The 22,376-nt window shown below is 48.5% G+C and overlaps 2 protein-coding genes across 3 annotated transcripts in view; one reads left to right on the top strand and one right to left on the bottom strand.

The window, feature by feature from the left end:
* The first annotated feature begins 271 nt into the window (after nt 1-271).
* PHLDA2 (pleckstrin homology like domain family A member 2) lies at nt 272-1,846 on the top strand. The gene is made up of 2 exons (XM_027737245.2): nt 272-865; nt 1,411-1,846. The coding sequence occupies exon 1, from the start codon at nt 433-435 to the stop codon at nt 829-831; it is 399 nt and encodes a 132-aa protein (XP_027593046.1). The 5' UTR covers nt 272-432; the 3' UTR covers nt 832-865; nt 1,411-1,846.
* Nucleotides 1,847-3,222: 1,376 nt separating this feature from the next.
* The window catches only part of SLC22A18 (solute carrier family 22 member 18), a 71,831-nt gene continuing 52,677 nt past the window's right edge, over nt 3,223-22,376 (bottom strand). The window contains exons 8-11 of one of the 2 annotated variants that reach the window (XM_027737272.2): nt 21,660-21,760; nt 12,504-12,605; nt 8,581-8,701; nt 3,223-3,512 (exon numbers count right to left, since the gene is read on the bottom strand). In XM_027737272.2, coding sequence (XP_027593073.1) covers nt 3,325-3,512; nt 8,581-8,701; nt 12,504-12,605; nt 21,660-21,760 — 512 coding nt within the window. In that variant the 3' untranslated portion in view covers nt 3,223-3,324. The remainder of the gene's footprint in view (nt 3,513-8,580; nt 8,702-12,503; nt 12,606-21,659; nt 21,761-22,376) is intronic. The other variant, XM_027737273.2, reaches the window with a different exon arrangement.

The following is a 22,376-nucleotide window of genomic DNA, read 5'->3' as shown; positions in this document are numbered from 1 at the left end:
GCTACCCCTGCTGGGCAGAAGAAACGGGGGACAAGGGGGCGCGGCAGGCAGAATTGGGGTCCGCTCCGCCCCTGCCCACAGCAGCAGCAGAGATGGGGCCCCTCGGGGAGGCAACCCCCTCCCCACACCCAGCCCACCCGGGGCAGCCACCAGTACCCTCCCTTTGCTCCCCGCAGCCCCCCGCTCCCCGCAGCTCCGCTCCGACGGGCGGGGAGCGCAGCCCGGGGGGGCGGGCGGGAGGCGGGGCGGCGAGGGGGCGGCGGGCCGGGCTCCCCGGGGGAGGCACCGGAAGGCGCCCGGCGCTGATTCATTGCAATAAATTGTTCCCATCGCGGCGGGGCTCGGTCATCACCGCCCGAGCAGGAGTCGGGGTAACAACTGGAGCCGGAGCCGGAGCCGCAGCCGCAGCCGAGCCACCGCCGGGGAACGAGGATGAAGATGCAAGCCGAGGTGATCCGCGAGGGCGAGCTGGAGAAGCGAAGCGACAGCCTTTTCCAGCTGTGGAAAAAGAAGCTGGTGGTGCTGACCAAGGACAGCCTCAGTCTCTTCCCCGACGGGCACAAACGGGCCAAGGGCAAGGAGCTGGGCTTCGGCTCCATCCTCAAGGTGGACTGCGTGGAGCGCACGGGCAAGTACATCTACTTCACCATCGTCACCAAGGACCGCAAGGAGATTGACTTTCGGTGCCCGGACCAGAGCTGCTGGAACGCCTCCATCACCATGGCCCTCATCGACTTCCAGAACAAGCGGGCCATCCAGGACTTCAAGAGCCGCCAGGAGATGGAGCAGGCGGCGGGCACCCAGGAGCGGCGGCTGGCCCGGGCGCCCTGAGCTGCCACCGCCCGCCCGGCCGGCCCGGCCCCAGGTGAGCCCGCCCGGCCCCCTCCGCGCTCCTCCCGCGGTTCATGGGGTTTTAATTTCTTTTCTTTTTTTTTTTTTTTTTAATATTTTATTCCCATGCGCCTGCTTCGGGAGATCGGACGGGCGTGGGACTCCCCACGCACCGCTCGATCCCTTTTTGGCCGAAGGGACCGCCGGCCCCGCCGCCGGCCCGCGGGGGTGCCCGGCCGCACCCCGAAACCGGCCGTGCTGCCCGGCCGCGGCAGCGTAGCGCTTTGGGGCCGCGCTCCCCCTTTCCCGGTGCATCGCGGGGGGGGGGGGGTTCCACTTTTCCGATGCACCCGCTGAGAATTTCTGGTGGGAGCTGGACTTATTGAGGGTACGGCTTGGAGGTGGTGGAGGGGAATAAGAAATGGCCCTTGGCAGTGCTTTCCTCACAGAACTTGCTAAAAATATGATATCTGTGAAAATAAATGCTCAGTGCTTAGTCTCCCTTGAAAGCCCCTCATTTTTTCCTGTGCCGTGCTGCCCCGTTCATTTAACTAACCCATTTTCTCTTGTTGCCTTTAGAGCATACCACTGAATGATAAACCAGATCGAGTGTCTTGGACTGAAATGGGACAGGGTACCAATGAAGGAAAGCAAAGAAGAGAGCTGGAATCAGCTTGGTTTTCTCCAAGCCCGTTGCAGCTGCTGAGCAAAGAGCCCTGAGCTTTGCCTGAGATGCATTAAAGAAAAACCAAAGACTTTCGTTACAGGACTTCTAGCAAAGCGTCCACGTGTTTTGAGTGGCACAGCTTTGTGAACTATTATCTCCTATTTATGAGGCGCAAGGAAGATTCCACACTGACTGGTGGTGTTAAACACAGTTTAAATTATTTGTAGTATCTATATTTGTATTTATTTTGTTGAATGTCTTTCAGCAGTTACTGGTCTTAATATTGCTTTTGCATTAATGTGTCCATTCCAAATAAATTACTTGAAATGTTCACTTTTTATTACTGTACTCTGGGCTGCAGTAACTTTTGTTGAGGCATGTTTGTGGATACAGCAGTGGTGAACTGGCTTAAAAAGAGTGGGTAAAGCTCAGCTTTTTGGTGCCCTAGACTGGGCAGTGGGAGGTGGAAGAAGCCCAGATAAGCTGTTCGTGTTTGACCTCGTCTCCTGACCAGTGAGAGAGAGGGTGTTCAGGTTTAATTCTGGTCAGTGGTGGAGGTAGAAAAGCCTACCACAGCTTGGATAAGTGCTCCTTTTGAAGCGCTTTCCCATACAATCAAGTAATGGAGATTACAGAAGGTGCAAGAGCTCCCTGCAACAGTAAAGCGCTGCTCTTTGCAAACACCCCGTGTCCTTCCCCCAGCCCTCGTAGCTTAGTGCTGTGCTAAGGCAGGAAACGGGATTCTTGATTTCGGAACAAGACCGTCAATGCTCTGTGGAATTCCTCAGCTTTGCAGCAAAGCAAGCTGAACTTGCTCACCTCTCCTCACCTCTGCAGTTTCTAGATAAACTTAAATGTCTCCAGGAGAACTCTGAAGAATGGAGGCAGGCTCTTTTCCTATAGCACCCGCACCAAGAAGCATGGAGAAAAAAGAAGGTATTTTTTTGGATAAAAGTACTGAAGTTTTATTTTGTGGGGCTCAATTGTCACTAACGTGAGCTTCCTCGTGCAGCACACGATTCAACTCTGGCAGTCAGGACTGTGATCTTAGCAGGCAAAGCACTTGCTCCAAATTTGGTAATTTCAAGCAGGTATTTTCCCCTTCCCAATATCAGTGCAATTCTTGCAGGAGACTTTGTACTAGAGGAAGTTGCAAAATATGTAATTACACAGGCCCATAGTAAGAGCAAGAGAGACTCCGTACGGGGGAAAAAAACCTGGAAGGAGGGTTGGCCCAGTTTCTGGGAGGCTCTGGCACGGCAGTGTGGTACTTAGGGGCTTTTCATCCTCCTTGCTGGCTCTGCTACCACCCACCAGGCTCATGCAGAGTCAGGGTTGCAGATGACTGAGCTGTGAATGTAGTAAACCTTTGGCCTTGTTCCCCTCTAGCACGAGAATGCTGGGAGGTACATTTAATGCACAAAAATAATACCTGAATTTTACTCCCCACCATTTTCCTTGGTACTATTTTGCGAGGGTGAAATAAAAGGCCAGCACTGGCTCCTAATCCCCTCAGTTTCAGTGAATTCAAGCAGGAATGCTGCCTGACAACAGGTGAGGATCTGGGGATATCGCCTACAATGACAGCCACGACTGCGGGGGGCTGGGGGGAACCTGATAGCTCCTGGGGTCCCATGGGCCTCAGTTGCTCCACCACGATTCCAATGCCTTTGCAAACTGATCTGCTCCTTACTCTAGATGCAAATGTTGACAAAATGCAAGGATTGTTCAAATTGCTTTATTCTAGGTTTACAGAATCAAAAATAAAACTCAAACCCATCTTTATTTCTATGGAAAAGTAAGGCAGTTACTTTCGTGCACATGAGTTATTGGCTTTTCATCTCTCTCAGTGAGATTTTACTCTTTAAGAGGTAGACAAACAAACCTATATTGACCACTAGCTGTAAATAGCCGAAGGAGGAGACTCCAAACTGTTTATATAAAACTCCACCAATGGTTGGGCCCACCGTCCGTGTCAAAGGATGCACTGAGGCACAAATTCCGAGCATGGCACCTAGGAGAGATGGCAGAGACACACAGGGTGAGAGCAAGTCTTGGGATGGAATAGCAGAGCGGAGCATGCGGGATCCCCTGCATCCCTAATGGTTTTCCCCTGCAGTAGTGGCAAATCACTTCAAATAATTTCTTGCATTAATTTATAGCGGTCCAATTAGGGTTTGCTAATGTTAAGGACTCCTGGAGGCATGGGGACTAGTTTCCACCACGAGCCAGCTCAGCTCTTTACTGGGCGGTCTGTGTGATCGTAGCACTGCCCAAAAGGCAAGTGGGTGCTCACCACTGCCATCACCAGGGTCCAAGGATGCCTTTGGCCTCAGAAGATGCTGCTGAACATCGCACCCGGCAGAGCTGGTAGCTACTACATGGGATTAGGGATGGACAGCTAGTTTCTAGGCTCGTGTTTGAGACTTCCAAGCAAATCACACAGATTCTTCCAATCTCATAAGTACCTGAGTGGGCCTTGTTCCACTCAAGCTACTACTGCCATTTATTCTCTAGTGTGGAACAGAGAAACAGCTCTTGAGGGCTTAGCAGGAGCGAGAGGGTTAGGCCTAACTAGGTCTTTAAGAATAAATAAATAAAACCACAGATAAAGACTGAACACCCTTGAGATACTCCCCCACCTCCCTTTGCAAAAAGAACAGATATTTCCATTTGGATGGGTATGTGAGCCCTTTTCCCGGCTGGGCCGGTTCCCCCTCCAGCAGCCCTCACATTTGCATCATTTACAGGAACCCAGAGGATGGGGAAGCACCTCCAGTTTGGTAAAGGCAGGGTTTTTTTTTCATGTACAGACGAACAGCCAGGACATGACCCAGAACACAAAGCTGGCCCCCAACACAGCCGGTATGCTCTTTTGTCCTGTGGTCTTTGTGCGGGACAGTTGTCATGTTCAGGGGAGCAGAAAATACAAGGCCAGCCAGAAAATCATTAGCCCCAAACACCAAGAGGAATGGCAAGCGGGCAGCATATATAAGAAATTTGTGCCCAGTTCTGTAATGATTTTTGCAATGATTTTTTTACTATCAGTATGACTATTTGGGCTGCTGGCATCAATTTTCCATTAACATTCATTGAGGTGTTGTCCCCACACCAGGCTATCAGCATCTGGGAAGGATGAGGAGGATGCTGTCCCATATACCAGAAGATGTGGAGCCAAGTGAGATATTTAACAGTGGCAGTCACGGGGAAATGATCCCCAGCTCCCAGAGAGAACAGGCAGCCAGGTGTTCTTGTAATGCTGGCCAGCAACTGCTGGGCTTTTATCAGCATGCTTAAAATACTTGTGCAGTGAGCCCAAGCCGAGGGCGTAGCCATGTGGAGAGGGAAATCTCCCGGGAAGTGCTGCTGAGCGCTCCTCCCGCGCATGGGAACACAAAGGCGATGGGTGGGACCTTGCCTTGACCCTTTGCCAATGGGAACCATCCCACAGCCACTGAACTCTCTGGGCAGGTTTTGCAATTATTTTTTCCCCTCCAGGTATTTGAATTAAACTAATTACTAAGTACAATTGCCAAACTGGCTCTTATGATTGAGGAGGCACTTTTTTCCCTTTCCTTTTTTTTTTTTTCTGGAGCAAAAAATCCATCCTCTTAAAAGGCCGGGCTCTCCCTCTGCACTTCTCCAACATGTTGCTGAGAAAGATAATTTCTGTTTAATGGGTTTAAATTAGATCCCTCGTGTCAGACATCCTCAGGCTTTGGGACATTGTAAATCTCAGTTCTGCAGCATGTCCCTAGCTTTGTTGCAAAGCTGCACATGTGATGGATCTCATTTAAGGCCAGACCTTTAACTGGGACAAGTCACCATGTCAGCAGAAAAATTCCTGCATTGCTTTGCGCAGCTCTGCCGACACACGTGCTCACCTTCTTCATCATGGCTATTCTACTTTCTGCACCTTCCTTGCCCTTTTTTCTCCCTCTCCAGCTTTTTTCCCCCTTTGCCTATACCTGGCATGACCTGTCCCAGCCAGGAACTCATCCTCCCCTCCCACCCCAGCCCTCCTCCTCCTCCACAGGTTTCAGGGTTGGGTGCTGGCGGCTCTCCAAGATGGGCGACTCCTTTCCAGCTCACATCCTGTTGCCGCGCTCAGATGATGGTGCTGGCCCAGATCAGCCACACGCCCATGGGGCGATGGTTGGGCCTGATTTAATGATTAGGTCATCATTGCCAGCAGCTGCCTTTGAACCAGCGCAGCCAGAGCGAAGCTGGGGGGTTTAGTGCACCAAGCCCTGCCTGGCTGCAAATTCTCCTCCTAAGGTTGTGACGTGCAAGTAAAATCACAATACAGTGGCCCGTTAACCAGGGAGGCTCTGCTGGGCTTCCTGCCTCCCTCCCCCAAGAGTAGGGGGGGATCTGTGCAGAAACAAGACCTTCATTCTTGGGAAAGGACTATGGTTGACAAGGAGGGCTTGTGTGAAAATGTAAGTTTCCCTGGGCTCGGGGCTGCCCTCCCACCAGCTCACGCGTTCAGCTGAACAGCACGTGCATGTGTGGCTGAATTTTCTCTTCCTGCCTTTGAAGATGAAGAGAAGGAAAAAGAATATCAAAGGGAAACTAATGAAATAATTTCTGCTACCTTTGCTTCAGTGCAAAGCCCCAGCCATAAGCAAAGAACAAGTGCCAAACTCATCAGTCTTGGTAGGAAGAAACCTTGGATCGGTCCTGAAAGCAGGATGGGTGCAAAGGATGGTGCCATCCTACCTCCCACTGTTCCCTTTCCAAGACATGTATTTAAAATGCAAGGATGGGTGACTCAGCGTCTAACAAGGGCAGACAGGCTACACTCCTGCAACGCCTCATCCATTCCAGCCCTTTGCTGAGATGGGCACCTGAGCTCAGCCAAAATTTCAGCTCCTCAGAAAACTTTTTCCTGGCCCAAAGAAAAACCCCCTTTGGGCTCTATAGGCCCAAAGCTAACAAAAACATCAGGAAAACACAGCAGCAAGGTTCAAAAGCGATATTTTCAATGGCAAATTCTCAATGTGTGATTTCCTTGCATTAACTAAAAGTCATTGCAAGTTAGTGCTCAGATTTTTGACACAGTAACAGCAAAGCTTTTCATAAGAACAGATTTCTATGCTCACAGTGAAGGTTTCTAATGCACCACCAAAAAGCTCTCTTTGCAGAGCTGGTCTGGGGCTGGCATAGGAAGGAGAAGCCTCTGGGAGGCTGTATGGGTGGAGCAGCAGTTGTGGAGTGCCACCCACGGCCAGGGATGGATGGCAGGCATTTTAACAGTCGCATTTCTCCGCGAGACACCCACGCCATCACTGCTGCAGCTGCTGTGGAGAGGCAGCTTGCCGGCTCTGCTGCGTCAGGCATTCCTGCCTTCGCCCCGGCCCCTGCATGGGTACATCCAAAACAAGTACAAAACCATTAGATGCCTCTTCCTTTGGAAATGTTGCAAAGAAAAAGCATGGTTTGAAAGGTGAGGGAGGAGTGTCAGAGATAAGGTTTTGGCCCAGCACCACAATCCTCCGAGCCAGAATGTCCCTCCTCGGCATGCCGAGTTCTGAGCCAGCTGTAACTCTGCAGTTTGTAGTAGCACTTGGCATGACATCAGCCCAGGATGGATGGGCAGGAGAAAGCCCCCAATGGCTCATGGCTGCCCTGATGATCTGCAACCCCCTCCTGACCATGTGCACAGCTCCACGGGCTGCCTTCATCCTGCCCTGCAATCCTGCCCTGCCAAATGGAGATCATCCATCCCACTGAGGCACAGGCCGGCTTAAAAACATACGCAAGCAGGGAGCGGGGTGAGGCAGCTAAATCCATTTTCCTCTCTGACCAAAGCTTGCCTCAGGGCTTTAAAAGCCAAGCAATGCTCTGGTTTTCCTCACAAAACCCCTTTGAGAAGAGCCTGGATGAATTCCAGCTTGGTTGTATGTCCCAAAGCTGCTTGGTGCCCTTCCCCCCGGCTCTCCCTCGCATGAACATTACTCTAACTCATGAAACAGCAAATTTTCTTCTGGGCTGAGTGGAGGGCCTGAGATAGTTCCCAGAGAGGTGAGGACTGAGGATAAGTGGTCCTCCCGGGTAGAAATATCACACTTGGAAATCACAGGCTCCCAACATTTGTGGGAGATGCGGTGGGTCAACTCTACAAATAAACTACTGAAGTGGTTTTCAGAAAAGCTCTTCATTCAGAAGCATCTCAAAAGTGCTTTATAAACTTCACTAATGGGCTGTGCAAACTATAACTCTCATTCTCAGTAGGCTCTGTGCAGAGGTGTCTGCTCAGATGGCTGCTAGGGAAGATGAAGGGTGCAGACTGGTCCAGGAAGGCTCAGCTAAAGCAAAGACACTCTTGAGTACCTGCTCTGGGACCAAATCCTGGAAGAGCTTGAGCAAAAGGTGTCAAACCAGGTTAAACCAGCTCCATCCCAGCACAAACCCAGCAAGGCTCCCATGACAAAAAATGTTGGTATATTTCCTTCGTCGACAGAAATAAAACCCCAGGTATAAAGACTTATGTGTCTACCACTGCACTTCAGCTGCCTCGCACAGAGAAATACAATAACTCTTTGACTGAAACAAGGCCAAAACAGAGAGAAAGGCAGCAATTACGGCATCAGGCAAAGCATGTTTGCAAAGGGCGATCCAGAATACCCTGCTGAGATGCTCAGCAGTTAAAAGGTGTTAACAAACAGCCCTCTCGGTCACTGTCACTGTGGAAGAGCAGCTTTTGTTGTTTTTTTTTTGGTTTGGTTTGGTTTTGGTTTTTAACCATACCTTGGCCTTCCATGGAAAGGAAAGTTTGGGAAAGCCTTCTCTTTCTGCACCCACCACTGTGGATGTCAGCAGGTGGCACAGGACCGGGAGCACTGGGTCATGGGATTGTTGTTCAGGTGTTGTTCAGGTTCATCCTCTATAGCCCAACCAGTCTCTGTTCATGTGCTCTGCTGACACCCGTTGTATGCAACTGCCCAGAGATCTGCTGGGGAATTGGGCATTCACCATGAGTGTACTGCAGTGCTTGATAGCGGTGGTGTGAGCTGGGAAGCACCTGATGGACTCAAAACTGACAAAATACCAGTCTGATCTTTTTTGACGAGTCTTACCCGTGTCAGAGGAGGGGACAGCCTTGGTAAGGATGCTGTCGGTGATGGTGGCCAGCATGCTGAAGGCAAACACCAGTGGCACTGCAATGATGCAGTAGTGCCACATAGTCCTCATCAGGGCCTAAGGGACAGAACAGAACAGACCACGATCATTAGAGAGTACAGACGGTGACTCCGTGGCAACAAACAACCTAGAAAAAAAAATCACGAGTCAAACCCATGACTTAGGTGAAGTGTGGGAGCCACAAATGATACAGGATGGTGCAGCTTTGGCTGTTGCAAGGTCTTTCACAGTCTGCCATTTGTATTCAGAGAATTATTCCAAGCATGCGGAGCAAGTAGCAAGTGATACCCTACAATCTGGCAGCACGTTTCTCCGGCACTGCTGTGGGTATTTTTAGCGTCTGGGAATTAGTGACGTCCCTGCACCCTTCCCCCTGTCTTCTGTCTTCTGTCCAACTCCCGAGGAAATGTTGAACAGCAGATGTATGTGGTGTACTTCAGGAAGCTTCCATTACTTATACAAAACAGCCTAGAGAAGGCTTTTTGGTTCATTATCATAAATAATTAAAACTAAACTGAGCTTGTCAAAATAAATGAGCACGGTGCATTATATAACACCGTACCTTTGGGATTTCTAATCCTGTTCTGCTGCCTCCTCGCTAATAAATTCACCGAATTCAGTAATCTGGAATAGGTCTTCTGGCCATAAATGCACATTAGCGAGCATAATTAAGGAGAGTAATGATTTTGTTATTGCACATATTCTTAGCGGAGACATCCCTCCAGCTCTTTAATACTGAAACAAAAGCAGTGAGGCTCCCTAAGCCGTGGGGCTAGAGCGGCTCTCGGCTCATTCACATGCCCTGCTGGTCAAATGAATGGATTTCTCTGGGGCATGGAAAGGAAATTCCCCCTTTATTGCAAGTCTCCTACCCTCACTCATGTCTCAAGGTGTGTTATTGTGGCTGGAAAACATTTCTGTCACTAGTCTAGCCAGAAGTTTCATTCTCTGGAGTTCTCTGCCCCAAGATCTTGTTCTTGCCTTTTGGCTACAGAAGATGGAGAAGCCCAGAGACACTGCTCACTAATGACTTGGAAATGTTGAGGTTTATTCCTAGTTCCTCTCTACAGTCACACACAGCCAGGTTTTTCTCCTTGAAGGAGCTTTTTGCCTACATTTTGGTTAAGATCTAGGCACTTCTGATTAAGGAACCAGAGAACAAAGACAGAGGAACAAGTATTTGGTACATAAATAGAAGGAAGGAGAGTAATTCCTTGCTAGGGCAAGTGTCATTGCGGGACAACATTGTGCAGCTCATAGGAAAAATCAGCTTTAATCCCTCCTGCTTTGTACAAATTTTCTCATGAGCTGGAGTAAGTGTGCAGAAAAGAGCAGAGCCACATCTGTGTCTCCTGTAAAACCAGGGGAAATGGCTCCTTACTTCCCTGGGGCTCAGGAAGAACTGATCCAGGCAGAGCCCTGTCTTTGCTACTCCTCAGCTGCTGGGTAGGTAGCAGACTTTTTTACCTGAGCAGATATGAAGACATTTTTCTGGTGAGGGAGGCAGAACCAGGAGTTTCAGCAGACAGACTCAGAAAGCAAATGCCTGGGAAATGCAGGCAGCGAGGCAGGATGAGGCACAGCCATGCCTTCAGACAAAGAGAAAAACTTCCCCGTCGCAACCGCCAAGCCCTCCTACACCCCTGCCCACGCTCTCCTGGCTCGCATCTGCAGATCAGACACTAGTTCTCCCCTCCTGTCCTTTTCCAGGTGTTATTGCCCAGCTCCCAGCCCACCCTTTTCCTTTTCCAGCTGCCTAGTGCTGGGAACATCCTACAGCCTCTTCCCAGCTGCAGTGCTGTCTGTCTGCTGCTGCTTGTGCTAGCCTTCCAAAAACACTTCAGCTCACCTCCCAGTGATATAAAGATGGGTTCCAGAGTATCTTTTATTAACAGCTAGTCTTTTTCCTCACTTCCATCCTTCAGGGAGGGGAACTGCTGCATTTGGAGGCCACATGCAGCAAGGGCACAGCAGGTGGGATGCTCCTCCACCAGCAGCTGTGCAGGATTAAAAGCTTCACCCATTAACTTCCACATTTGTACTTGTTGCTGTGCCGGCACTGATCCCCACCCAGACAGAAAGCCACCCCAGAAACGGATGTTTTCTTGGCAGCCGCTCAGACAGAGATCTTTTTAATAAGGCGTCCTGGGCAAAGAGGATCACAGCTGCATTTGCCTATGAATAGTTCTCATGGGAAGTCATTGCTGACCCTTGTCCCCAGGACTGTGTTGTCAGGATGTCCACAGCCCTCCGGGCTTGGCATAATTGCCAGCTCTAAGATGATTTCCCTTCCCGGCTCCCAGTTCCCCTCCTTGTGCAGCCAATGTTAGCCTCCCCACAATGGGACATCCATGTCCCTCTGTGTGCCCCTCCACTGCCACTGAGGCTTCCTCTCCAACCTCCACCTGACTCCAGCCTTCCCTGGAGGTCAGTGAGACCTCAGTGCACAAAAGCCATTTACTCCATATTGCTCATCTGCCTCAGTCCCATGGGAGGGGTTTCAACACATGGATCCAATCTCAGCAGCACTCTGCCCTGCACCCGGCTGAGTGTGCTAAGATCTCCAAATGGGCCAGGTCCACCTTGGTCCCACCTAATTGCTCCCAGCTGTGACCAAAAAAACAATAGTACGACCTTCAAAGTCCTTCCCAGGCCATGCTTAGGAGGACCAAGTGCTGTGCAGATGTCCCATATTAAAGGGGCACGTCAATACCAGCCAAAACAGAATGACACCAATCAGAAGGGACCCTTTCCAAGCATTCTACACCTAACAGAATCTCCGTGAGCCCCAAAATCCCAGAGAGGGGGACCACACTCCATCTGCAGAGCCAACCCTCCATCTGCATCCATACTCCCTTTCCAGCCTCATCTCCAGACACATGATTCAGCCTCAGATTAGCTAAGATGTGTAGGTGCTTCATCTCATCTGTGTAGCTGGGAACCACAAACCTCAATCCCCTCCAGGACTTGGCCCTGACCTCCTCGTGGCTGTGGTATGGCTGTGGGAATGGCACTCATCCTACCTGCACCAGTGGGAGCCTCAGCGCCCCAGCAGCAAGGCCTGAGGCCAAATCCTGAAGGCTGATGCAGCTCAACTGTCCTTGCATGGGACACAGAGGGGACCGTGCACACCCTTCCTCCATCCCTGTGGCCTGGGTAGAGCTATCAGTTCCCTGAATGTGGCTTATCTGAGCAAACACAGCTGCCAGCAGAGCTGCCTACATGAAATCAGTTTTCCAATTACCCTTTGAGATTGACATCAACCGTCGCCCAAGTAGACACAACCAGCAACAGGTAATATCACTTATCTCAAAATGGAGGAACAACAGTATTGCCTTGCTACGTCCTTCCCCAAATCCAACAGTATTGCCTTGCTACGCCCTTCCCCAAATCATCTCACCTTGGGAGATCAGGTAAAAATAAAGGCCCAGAAGAAGACTGCACAACCTCCACTGTCTCACAGCAGCGTACAACTGCAGTGATTTATTTTCCCCCCTCATAATCTTCATTTACTTTCTGGGTAGTTCAGGAAAAGCAGTTGCTGACAAGACCAGGGCAGGATTTCTGTGCAAATCCGGTGACTCAGGAGGGACTTAGTGAGTTTCTGTGAGAGATTAATATTTTTTTAAATCCCCGTAACTATTACTCACGCAGCTCTTTATCATGGTTTGGCGCAATGCTTACGTTGAGCGCGGCTCTGTTTGCGCAGAGGCCCAGGAGAGATGGTTTCCCCTGCCCTGAGGACCACCCAACAAAGCCAGTGGTGGCATTTCAAGGGGCAGAGCTCACAGGCAGGTCTCACGGACCTTGTGTCGCTGCATTATGAAGGGCACTGTGGATGATCCCACACCTGCCTTACCATGCCTAGGCCCACGCCCGCAAAGACGAAGACGCTGAGTCTGAGCAGTGTCATCTCTGTGCAGTGGTTAGCGAGTTTTCCAACAACCAAACCCTGGACAACCTGGGAAAGAAACACAGGAGCACCATTAACCCTGATGTATAATCATTTAAACAAACGAGAGCTGCTGCAGTGCTGCAAACAAATGAAAGGCAGCAAATGGGTTATTCCATCAGGGTTTGTTTTGAAAAAAAAGGACCTCATTGCCACAGTAAGCAGTGGGAAGACATGATCCGTTATTTCAAGCATTTTGCATCCTAGGGAGAGAGCTATCCCATCAGTTGGAAGTCTTTACTCAGGGTGTGTGCCTTATTTTACCATCACTGCCTCGTCACCAGCAGTGACCAAAACTTTCTAAAAACTCTTGCAGATACAAATTATTTTTTCTAAGTTGTGATTTTTTGTGAAATACAGTTAATACTAAGGTCTTCATTCTTGGCAAATCCTTCCAAAGAAAAACTCTACCTTTGTATGCAGAGGAGGAAAATGCCTGTACCTTCTCTTGACATTATTTTAAACTATAAATATACAAATTGGGTGATTCATAATTTTTAGGCATGAAACAAGTACGGCGGAGATGCTAATACGCAGTCCCAGCAGTACATGCAGATGTAAGGGGTGGGGAACTGGTTTTACAGATTTTAAATAAAAACTGGGGGAGAGGGGGAGGGAAGGAGGAGCAAAAAATTTAAATCCCAGGAATTATTTGACTTTTCCAGCACTTTGCAGAGCAAATTCCCTCTTTTATTTCTCTGTTCAGCATCTCTCATACTTCAGGTGATGCTGGCCCAAGCGGACAGGAGAGGACAGAGGCTGGAAGAGATCACAGTGAAAATAAACCTTGACTGACTGAAAGTCAGGGGAGGGACAGATAGGAATCTACTGAGTTTTCCCTGCCTTGAAAGGGTTTGTATGATCCAAATGAAAACCCCACCAACTTGAAAGAAGAGCTCTAGTTCAAAATGCTCTGTTTGGTGGGATGGATTTTTTTCCATGGCAGTCCATCCTGCAGAAAGCTTCAGTGGTCTGCTTGGACCAGGAATGACTCTATGCCACGCTCAACCTTGCTGTAGTAGTCCTAAGGCTGAAACCCAAATTCAGCTGGAAGGAAATGAGTGCAAATTAAATGAGGAAGTAAGTTATGAGAAAGAAAGGAAATGTCAATTTATAACAAGCAGTCCAGAAAAATCAATTTAATTACTAAAACAAACAAACAAAAAAACAAACTAAAAAGTGAATAGTAGTAAAAATAAAGTTGACATAAAGAACAATAGCTACAAATGAATATATTTCCAACAAGCTACAACTTCGTGGAAAACCATCAAAATTTAACCCTTCACTTTGCTTCAGAGCACAAAGGATTTGTGACACAAGGGCACATCACAACAATCCGGCGTTTTGGCTCCTAGGAAATGTTCTTCCTGCCTCCTTTTTGTCCTTGTCCCTGCCTTTGACCAGGGCTTGAGAGCTTGGCTCACGTGTGCCCAGATGCCATGTGACAGTGGCACAGGTCCCGTGTGTGTTTCCTGGGTCGTGTCACTTGCCAAGCAGCCTCTGGGACAGTGGCTGAGCTGCTGTGGCGCAATGCTTGGACAATGCATGGGGTGACCTGAGTCATCCTGACTGAAAGCCCTGCTGTGGACACGAGAGGAGGCTGATACCGGCCCCAGCAGCTCCTACTCGGGGGGTAGGTGGAGAAGTCACTGAGTGACGCTTCATTAAGCTGAGTGCTCCAAAAATCGTCATTAGCTTTTTGCAACTTTCCAGTCCCTCCTACAGGCTCGCCCCAGCTGGGGCTCTGCTGAGTCACATGGGATGGGGGCTGAGCCTCGTTGCAGGGCATGGATTGACTCAGCAGTGGCATCACCCGAACCCCAGTTTGGCTCAACTCAACCACTGGAGGAAAGGAAATGTTTCCAAATTTGCCCAGGCTTGAATGGCATATTTAACTGGGATACACCGTACAGGCACAGCCTCATCCCTGCCCTTCCCTGAGTCATTGGGATATATCATCAGCAACTTCCTAGAGCAGCCTGGTCTGATGGCCTTGGGAGTGGTGTACCCAAAAATGTCTCCATCACTACATATGAGCACCTAAGCACAGGCAACAAGCACTGCTGCAGCAAAGCCAGGCACTGAGCAGGAGGACCTGGCAATATGCGGGCCCTGTGCTGTCCCCAGAGTAGCAGAGCAGAGGGGTGGTCCTTGTGCCAATGCTGGAATTCCACATGGGCTTTCCCATCACTTGGGCTGTGGCAATATAAGCACAAGGTAAAACATCACTGCTGAATCAACCAACTTGGCAATGGGACTATTTCCAGGGGCAAGCATGAGCCCGAGTCACCTGCTTTCCCTTTGGGGCTGTGCAGTAATCCCTGGGTTACACAGACTGCAGCCTCCCCCATGGGTTATCTGGGCTGCCTGCCTCCCTCCCCAGCACAGTTGCTGCTGATCCATCCATTAGCCCAAGCAGGCAAGGCCCGCGATCTTGATTTTGGACACAGAGCCTTGATTTAAGTGCTGGATAATATTTCCAATCACAAGGAGCTCTGACCTCACTTTCCAGTCTGAATTTAGACCTGAAAACCCATTACTTCCAGCCTGCAATATTCCCTGTCCGCAGAGCCCTTGGATTGGCATGAGCAGCAGCTGCCTGCACAGGCACATCTGGGAAGGTGAAAGTGAAAGGTGGTTCATGTGCACTCTCCCATGTAAGATTTTGGACATGTGTTGCCATTACCAGGAGGTAGCAGGGACATCCCAGGTGACTTAGCCATAACTGCTCCCATGGATAAGCTCTGGTGGTTGACAAAGCAGCAATGGGATTTATCCTTATTTTCATTGCCGCTGGTGTGTTCTGGGCTTTTCCCTTGCACATAAACTCCCCTAAGATCAACTGAGATGGGCCTTCCCCTCCTGTATTTCATTTTGCCTGGATGGTGCTTGCCTTTGTAACCTGACCTCCTTTGAAGTCGGGGAAGAGCCAGTGTACCTGGCTGGAATGCCTTCTGTCATCAATAAACAAAAGAGAGAGGAAATTGTTTGCAAGTGAAATAACAGGCACTGCCTGTGGCTGTGTACACATGTCACAGGAAAAACCAACTCATCTTTTTTTTCCTCCCCCCTCTCCTTCTTTAAAGGCAAATAAGTCTCCCAATAAATGCATAAGACCAGCCAAATCTTTCCTTAGCATTATGCTGGTTTCATCAAACTGGGGATTTTGTTAGACTAATTCAGCGAATCACATCGAAAAATACTCTCTGCTTCTATCACTGTATTTGGTTTCTGGGAAGGCAGCAGCTCCCACTTGCTCAAAAGAGCCATTTACCCATTTTACTGTTAACCTCTAACAAATTTCAGCAATCCCTTTCAGGATGGAAGAGACTGTTACTCTTTGAAGGTTTAAGGTGCTAGTTTTTGGAAGGCTTTTGAAGCAGTAGCCTTGCTGCATGGAGCCCCAGCTGAGGACTGGAACCGGCAAGTAGCTGACCTCACCAGTGGAGGTTAGAGGAGTTATGCAGATGCTCAGCTGGTCCTCCGTGCTCAGAGACATGGGACTTTTTCTAAAGATTCTTCCATCAGCACCAATTGAAAGCTTGACAGAGCTCAGCAACAAAAGAAGTTCCCTTTCACCCAACAGCCTGGAAATGAACAGATATGAGAAGGTCGGAAAGGCAGGTGCAGCAGGCCAGATAAGCTGGTACAGCCTAGTAGAGAAGATGCAGGGCCCCATCCCTAGTGCAGATAGCATGATTCACATCAGAAGCAGCCTCCCACGCCCTGGACCTGTATCTCTCCCCTTTGAAATTGTGCCTGGCTGGCAGTTCCCAGGGCGAGCGCAGCGCTGGTTGGGGTGGGACGCGGGTGGGCACCAGCTGGGGCACACCACAGGGGTCAAGCAAATCACGAGGCTTTTCTGCACAGGGTTAAGGTGGTACAAAGCCTTGGGCGGGGCAAAAGGGAGTTGTTTTACTGACACGGTGATGCCAGAAATCATTTGAGAAGTAGTTCAGGTCTTGTAGAGGAGCAGGAGGGTGATGGGACTGGAAGGAGGGCTGACGGTGAGGACCAAACTGCTGAAGGCAGCACTTTGCCAAACAGGGGGAAGAGGTTGGTGTGTTTTGTGAAAGCCTAATTGCTTTCTTTCCCCCTCCAGCCCGCCCCCCTCCACAGATATAAATCCTTCAAAGCAAGGAAACTGGAGAACTTTCTGTTTGTTTTTGCAAGGTCCTTTCAGCAAGTGGGTTTTCCCCCTAGGCATACCTGGCTGTAATTAAATCCCTGGCTCTTTAATCATCTCTTTTGCTGTGCAGGGAAAAAAAAAGTGAGAGGGACAGACTGGTGATAAGATGATATGCAATGTAAATCTCTCCTCCAGGAATCTCTCTCATCTTTTCAGGATCACTCCGTACCAACTTGTCCCTCCAGAAGCTGCATGGCTAGAGGTGGGGTTTGTCTAACAATACAGATTTAAATGCAGTAAATAGAACAGATGTCTTATGATTTCTTGATCCTCAGGGGTATAAATATCTACCCCTTTGTCCCACCCAGAGTTTTGTTTGGTGCATTTTGCTTTGGTTTTTTTTTGAGAAAAAGTTCTTAAAGGAAATCTTCCCCCACCCTCTCCAGTGGTTTGAAATCTAAGCATCAGATGTGACTTCAGATATCAGCCAGGTACTCAAGGTATTTCACTTGCCTAATCCTCCAGCAGTACTTTCCAAGTCACATACTACACCTAGAAGTTCTCCATGCTGTTGTGCTTGCAACTCCAAAAAAACCCACAACCTGGTGCCTAGGTCCATTTCTGCCCATTATGCAAAATTAAATTATTTTAAACCATTATGAAATTAATTATTATCTGGAGGGAGATTGAACAGCATTTCACACTCCCAGGAATTCACTATGAGGGAAATTTCACTTGCATGGCTTCTGAGACGAGAGGACTCTGTAAGTCCAGCCCTAGAGGACAGAGGGATTGTGTCCCTGACAGGCTCTCATACAGCTTGCCTGAAGACCTACAAGTGATCAGAAAAAGATACTTCAAATACATCATGAGCATGGGAATCTCTGCAATGCAAGCTGCCTGGCACAGAGGTACCTCTCCTGCTGTCAGCCTTCCCCTCCTCATTTCATTATCTCCCACACAACTTCTACTCTGCAACTTATGCTGGCACAGTCCCAGTTCATCAGACGGCCTCACGCTATCAGGGTGCTTTGAGCATCACTGCAGAGACCCAGATGGCTTGAATTATTACCCTCACTTGCTATTTTGATTTCCCCATCAGTCCACTCCAGCCTCAGTCACATTCCATTTTCTAAGCAACAACTTTGTTTCCTCATCAGACAGTTCTTCGTCTCAATGCTGTGACGCCGCTTTCCCACGTCCTTCTCTGACCTTGTCTGGCTCTGTCCTGACCCAGAAGTTATCCCCTGTTCCCAGCCTTTCTACCCTCACTGTGCCTAAGCCTGCCCCATAGTTTCCCATATCCTCTGTTATTAGATGATGCTCTTTGCCTAACCACAAAAAGTAAATTGGCACTGGTTTCATCCAGAGAGCCAGGAAGCCCCCATTCCCTCTGGACAGTCCCTATGGAATTTGATGGGAATGTTTATAACGTGTATCAGCAGATGTATTATTTTGGGCAACTCAAGTCTCTGCAAGACAGGTTGGGAGCAGCAGCAAGGCAACCTATGTCCCCCCATGCAGGGGGACAAGTTGCAGCAAGGAGATGAACCATAGTGCCAGGGTGAAGGGTGACTGTGCTGTGGGCAGCCAATTTGGTGAAGGAAAAAGGGTGCTGAGAACAGCCCATGCCATGAGCAGTAGTCATTGGTGTTACATGTATGGTGTGGTGGGGACAAAACCCATCACCAGTGCCAGCTTGAGCTGCCAGCAAGTGCCATGATCCGTTCCCATGTGGACAGAGCTGATGCTCAGAGAGGGAGGCACCAAGAGAGTTGCTCTGGAGAGTGGTTAGCCAAAACACACAAGGCTCCCGGGCTTCAAACCAGTCCCAAATCTGCCTTCTAAGCCTGCAGGGATCCTCTCAGGCTGGGCATGGGACACTCCCCTTCCCCTAGATTTTGGGGTCCTGCATGGACATAAAGCAACAAGATGGGACCAAGCATGATGAGGTGAGGCTGAGGAGCTCCGGATGGGATCCCTCAGGTGATGCCTGAATGAGCAGTGGGGCTAACTACCATCCTCCACCTGCAAAGGAGCAAACACCTCACCTCCTGCAGGGTTCATGTTTCTGTGCTGATCTCCCCAAGCAAAGGGCTGTTTGACATACTGATGATGAAGAACTTGAGTTGCCCACTTAAAATTAGGTGGACTGTCCCAAAGCCACTCCAAATCTCCTCTCTACGTACTCTGCCGCTGGCTTTCATGGGAGGAACAAGGAGAGACAGATGCTTACAGTGCATTGGCCACTTCTTACCACAGCAGGTTAAATGAGGCTGAGAAGCTGAAAAACTAGATTAAGCAATTGGAGCATAATATCCTTGGGGTGGGAGAGGAAAGCAGGCAGACACCATCGCTATTTGAGTCATCCTGGGATTGCTGATCAGGCTGGGAAAGGGAGCTGCAACATCACATTCTGTGCAAGAAGAATATGTTTGTTTTGAGAATATTTGATTTAAAAACCAGAAACTACAATAACACAAAGAAATAATACTATAAAAATTGCCAGGATTTGGCAGACCAGACAGTGCTTTTGTCAGTGTATGACTTTCAGGGAAAAGCTGAATAAAGGTCTCAGAGAAGACTTGCTGTGCTGTTCCCTGTGCATCTCTGAAGCCACTTGGTACATGTAGTATGTGCTGGGAGCAGGCGAGACCCTGGGACACAGTGCTGGTTGTATCAGCTGACTGTGCTGTGCAGCTGCCCAGGCACTGTGTTCAGTGCCTGCAGGGAGATTTAAAATAAACAGGACATGGATGGATACTTATTTTCCCCTTCATTTCTGTGACATCCCCTTCTATCTGTGAAAGTCCTATCCATTTTCAAGTCCAGGGAGAGATGCAAATGTGGGGACATGTTTTCTCTAACAGGAGGGCTCAGAGCAAGTCCAAGAGGATGGAAAAATCCTCAGTATGTTTAACAGAAAGGCAAACTAAGGAATGAGAAATCAAAGCTGAGGATTTGGTTGATGAAATTCATTGAAAATTACATTATATTCCTTATGAATAAAGCTGTAATTTAGTCAGTGAAGTGGGGAAGCCTGATAAAAGTCAGTTTCTGTGTCAAATGTCCCAAGGCAAAGACTCTCCAGCAAAGTAGATACTGCACCTGAACCTACAGGCCACTGCTGGGTTAGATCTAGACTGTGGCAATAGGCATGACTGGCCTCTGTGGGATGAAACTCTATGACTATGGGAAGGGTCAGGTCCCTGGTTAGCACTGACATCTGATTATCCATTAGGAAGCAGAGTGGATGCTGTAATTCCTGTATCTTCCAGGGCTGTGTCTCTATGTGGGGTGCACCAGCACAGCAGTGGAGGTAACTTTATCTACAGTAGTTTCAACCAAACTAACCTGGGAAACAATAGCAGTGAAGACAGATAGATATTCCAGACACAACAGCAGTGTCCTGAAGACAGATATCTTGGACCTAACAGCAGCATCCAAGCCCAGTATCTAGCAACACTAAGCCACTCCTGTAAAAACACTATTGCCGCCCACATTACCCAACTCAAAACAAGCACACCGCGGCCGTGCTGCAATCCCAAATTTTATTTCAGTGTAGACACATGTAGCAGGGATTTAACTCACATATCTAAGTTAAAAGCACAATTGTGGGGAGTCCCTTTACATTCAAATGGGGAAGAAGATTGGCCCTTCTAAAACTTGAGTGATTCCTGCAGATCCTGGTCTAGGAGGTAGCATACAAAAACTAATGTAGGGAAAGCCTCTGTAAGCAGTGGAGTTTGGGTCAGAAGCTTGCTTTGGAAAGCAGCTGCAGCTTTCATGCTGCAGACCAGAAAACTGGTCTTCTGTACAATAAGACTGAAAGGGAGAGTGCATCCAGCTTGTTGGAGATGTTGAGCTCACAGGACCAAGAGACAGCTAGTCCAAAGTCATCCCCACAGACCTGACATGGCCAAGGCACCATCTCCTCAGCTCCAGCCAGTTTACTCTGCAGAATCCACTTGCTGATGTACAGCCATGTTCATCAGCTGCTCTACCAAGATGCCCAGATTCGGTGAGATCAGAGCAGAGCCCAGGTGACTGACAACACCATGCCACATCCAAATCACAAGGGAAGGAACTAAAGCTGTCATTTCCCAGATGAGAAGCTCCTCCAGATCCCACAAGAACTCTGTGGCAATGCCCAGGAAATGAAGGCGGATTTAATAACAAGACCACCCTCCTTCAGGGTATTGCTTAACTTGCATTCCTACCTCGAGGCTTGCTTATAATCATCTGCTGCTCTTTCTGCAAAATTATTAGCCTCTTCCTCCAGAAGGAGCACTCTGCTATAACGAACACCGTATTTTTTCAGCCCTGCTACTGCCTAATTCAGCTGACTTTTCCCTTTTACCCATTTTGGTAGTCTCTTAACCATGTAACCATGTTCCATTGCCCACCTTTTTTTTTTTCTTCTTTCCTTTTTTTTTTTTTTTGAAAGTACAAGCTTGCTGTGCTTGTTTCCACACAGCAGAAACAAGTTCTTCCTCTACACTGAAGGGATCTGTGAAAACACCGGTAAGATCATGTACTTGCATAAATGTACAGGGTGCTACTACGTAAATGTAAATCTGCTAACCTGCACCAGGAAAAACCCCAGCCAAAGCGGTTCAGGTTCAATGTAAGTTTTTTTACAAAAAACAGGACATATCAGTCTGAGGAAATTTTAGCTCCACAGCTTAAAGATCCACAAAAAGAGACAAGGGAAAGAAAGCTTTCAAGACACTCTTTCCTCCAATTTCTTCCCATTTCAAGGAACAGAATAAATTTGGAAAACCCTCTATTTTTGAAGCCAAATACTGTATGGCAGAGCTAGGATTTGCCTGTCAATATTGCACCTGGATTTGGAAGGGAATGTGTCAAAAAGGTAGAAAATTAGATAGCAGTGTGGCTAATTTGTCTAAGAGAGGCACTTCCACTTCACTTACCATTTGAAGGACACCAAAATATGACATCAGGTATCCAGACTCCACTGCTTCCAAGCCAAAGAAATCCATAGAGATGATGGAAAACATAATCATGAACAAACCTATAAGGAGGGTTAATGTAAAGGATACATCAGTGTACTCGTATTGCATAAAGTGGCCCAGATCCTGCTCTCAATCACCCCCAGTATGAGTCAGGAGCTCTCCCTGGGGTTGCCGGCACTGGATATAAACATGAGCAGAATCCTATTCAAAGTCATTGTAGTAATTTAATCTTCAAGTATTAACTTTTTTATCCCCCTTACTTTCATCTTTAAATAATGTGACTATGTAGGCTGAAGTTTCAGCTGTTTATTATAAACTTGTAAATATTTGTATCACCGAAGCCAAATTAACCATTAAGACAGCAAGAAAACATTTGTTTTCTTGTTCAGACAAGACTGTAACCATAAAAATAATCTGATTGGATTCCTCTCCCCTTTTGCCTGACCAGATTTTCACCATGGGGAACAACCCAGTGACATCACCCAAGATGCAGCGATTTCACTGCACACCTCAGCAATGATGTCGGTGGCACGTGATAAATTTCTTGTGTGGACCAATAGTGGTGTCCACACAAGCAGTCAGGAAAGTACAGACAGAAACAGCACGGGGTGAGTCTGCTTTTCAATTGAGGCAATTTCTGAAAGTGTAACGGAAAATGCCCACTCAGTCTCCAAT

Source organism: Pipra filicauda, unplaced genomic scaffold (genome assembly GCF_003945595.2).
Source record: "Pipra filicauda isolate LSUMZ 115617 unplaced genomic scaffold, ASM394559v2 scaffold26_size5592650_pilon, whole genome shotgun sequence".
NCBI lineage: Eukaryota > Metazoa > Chordata > Aves > Passeriformes > Pipridae > Pipra > Pipra filicauda.
This window is presented reverse-complemented; position numbering and strand designations above follow the sequence as displayed.

Coding starts and splice junctions, on each gene's coding strand:
- PHLDA2 (XM_027737245.2), top strand. CDS start 433: ATGAAGATGCAAGCCGAGGTGATCCGCGAGGGCGAGCTGGAGAAGCGA.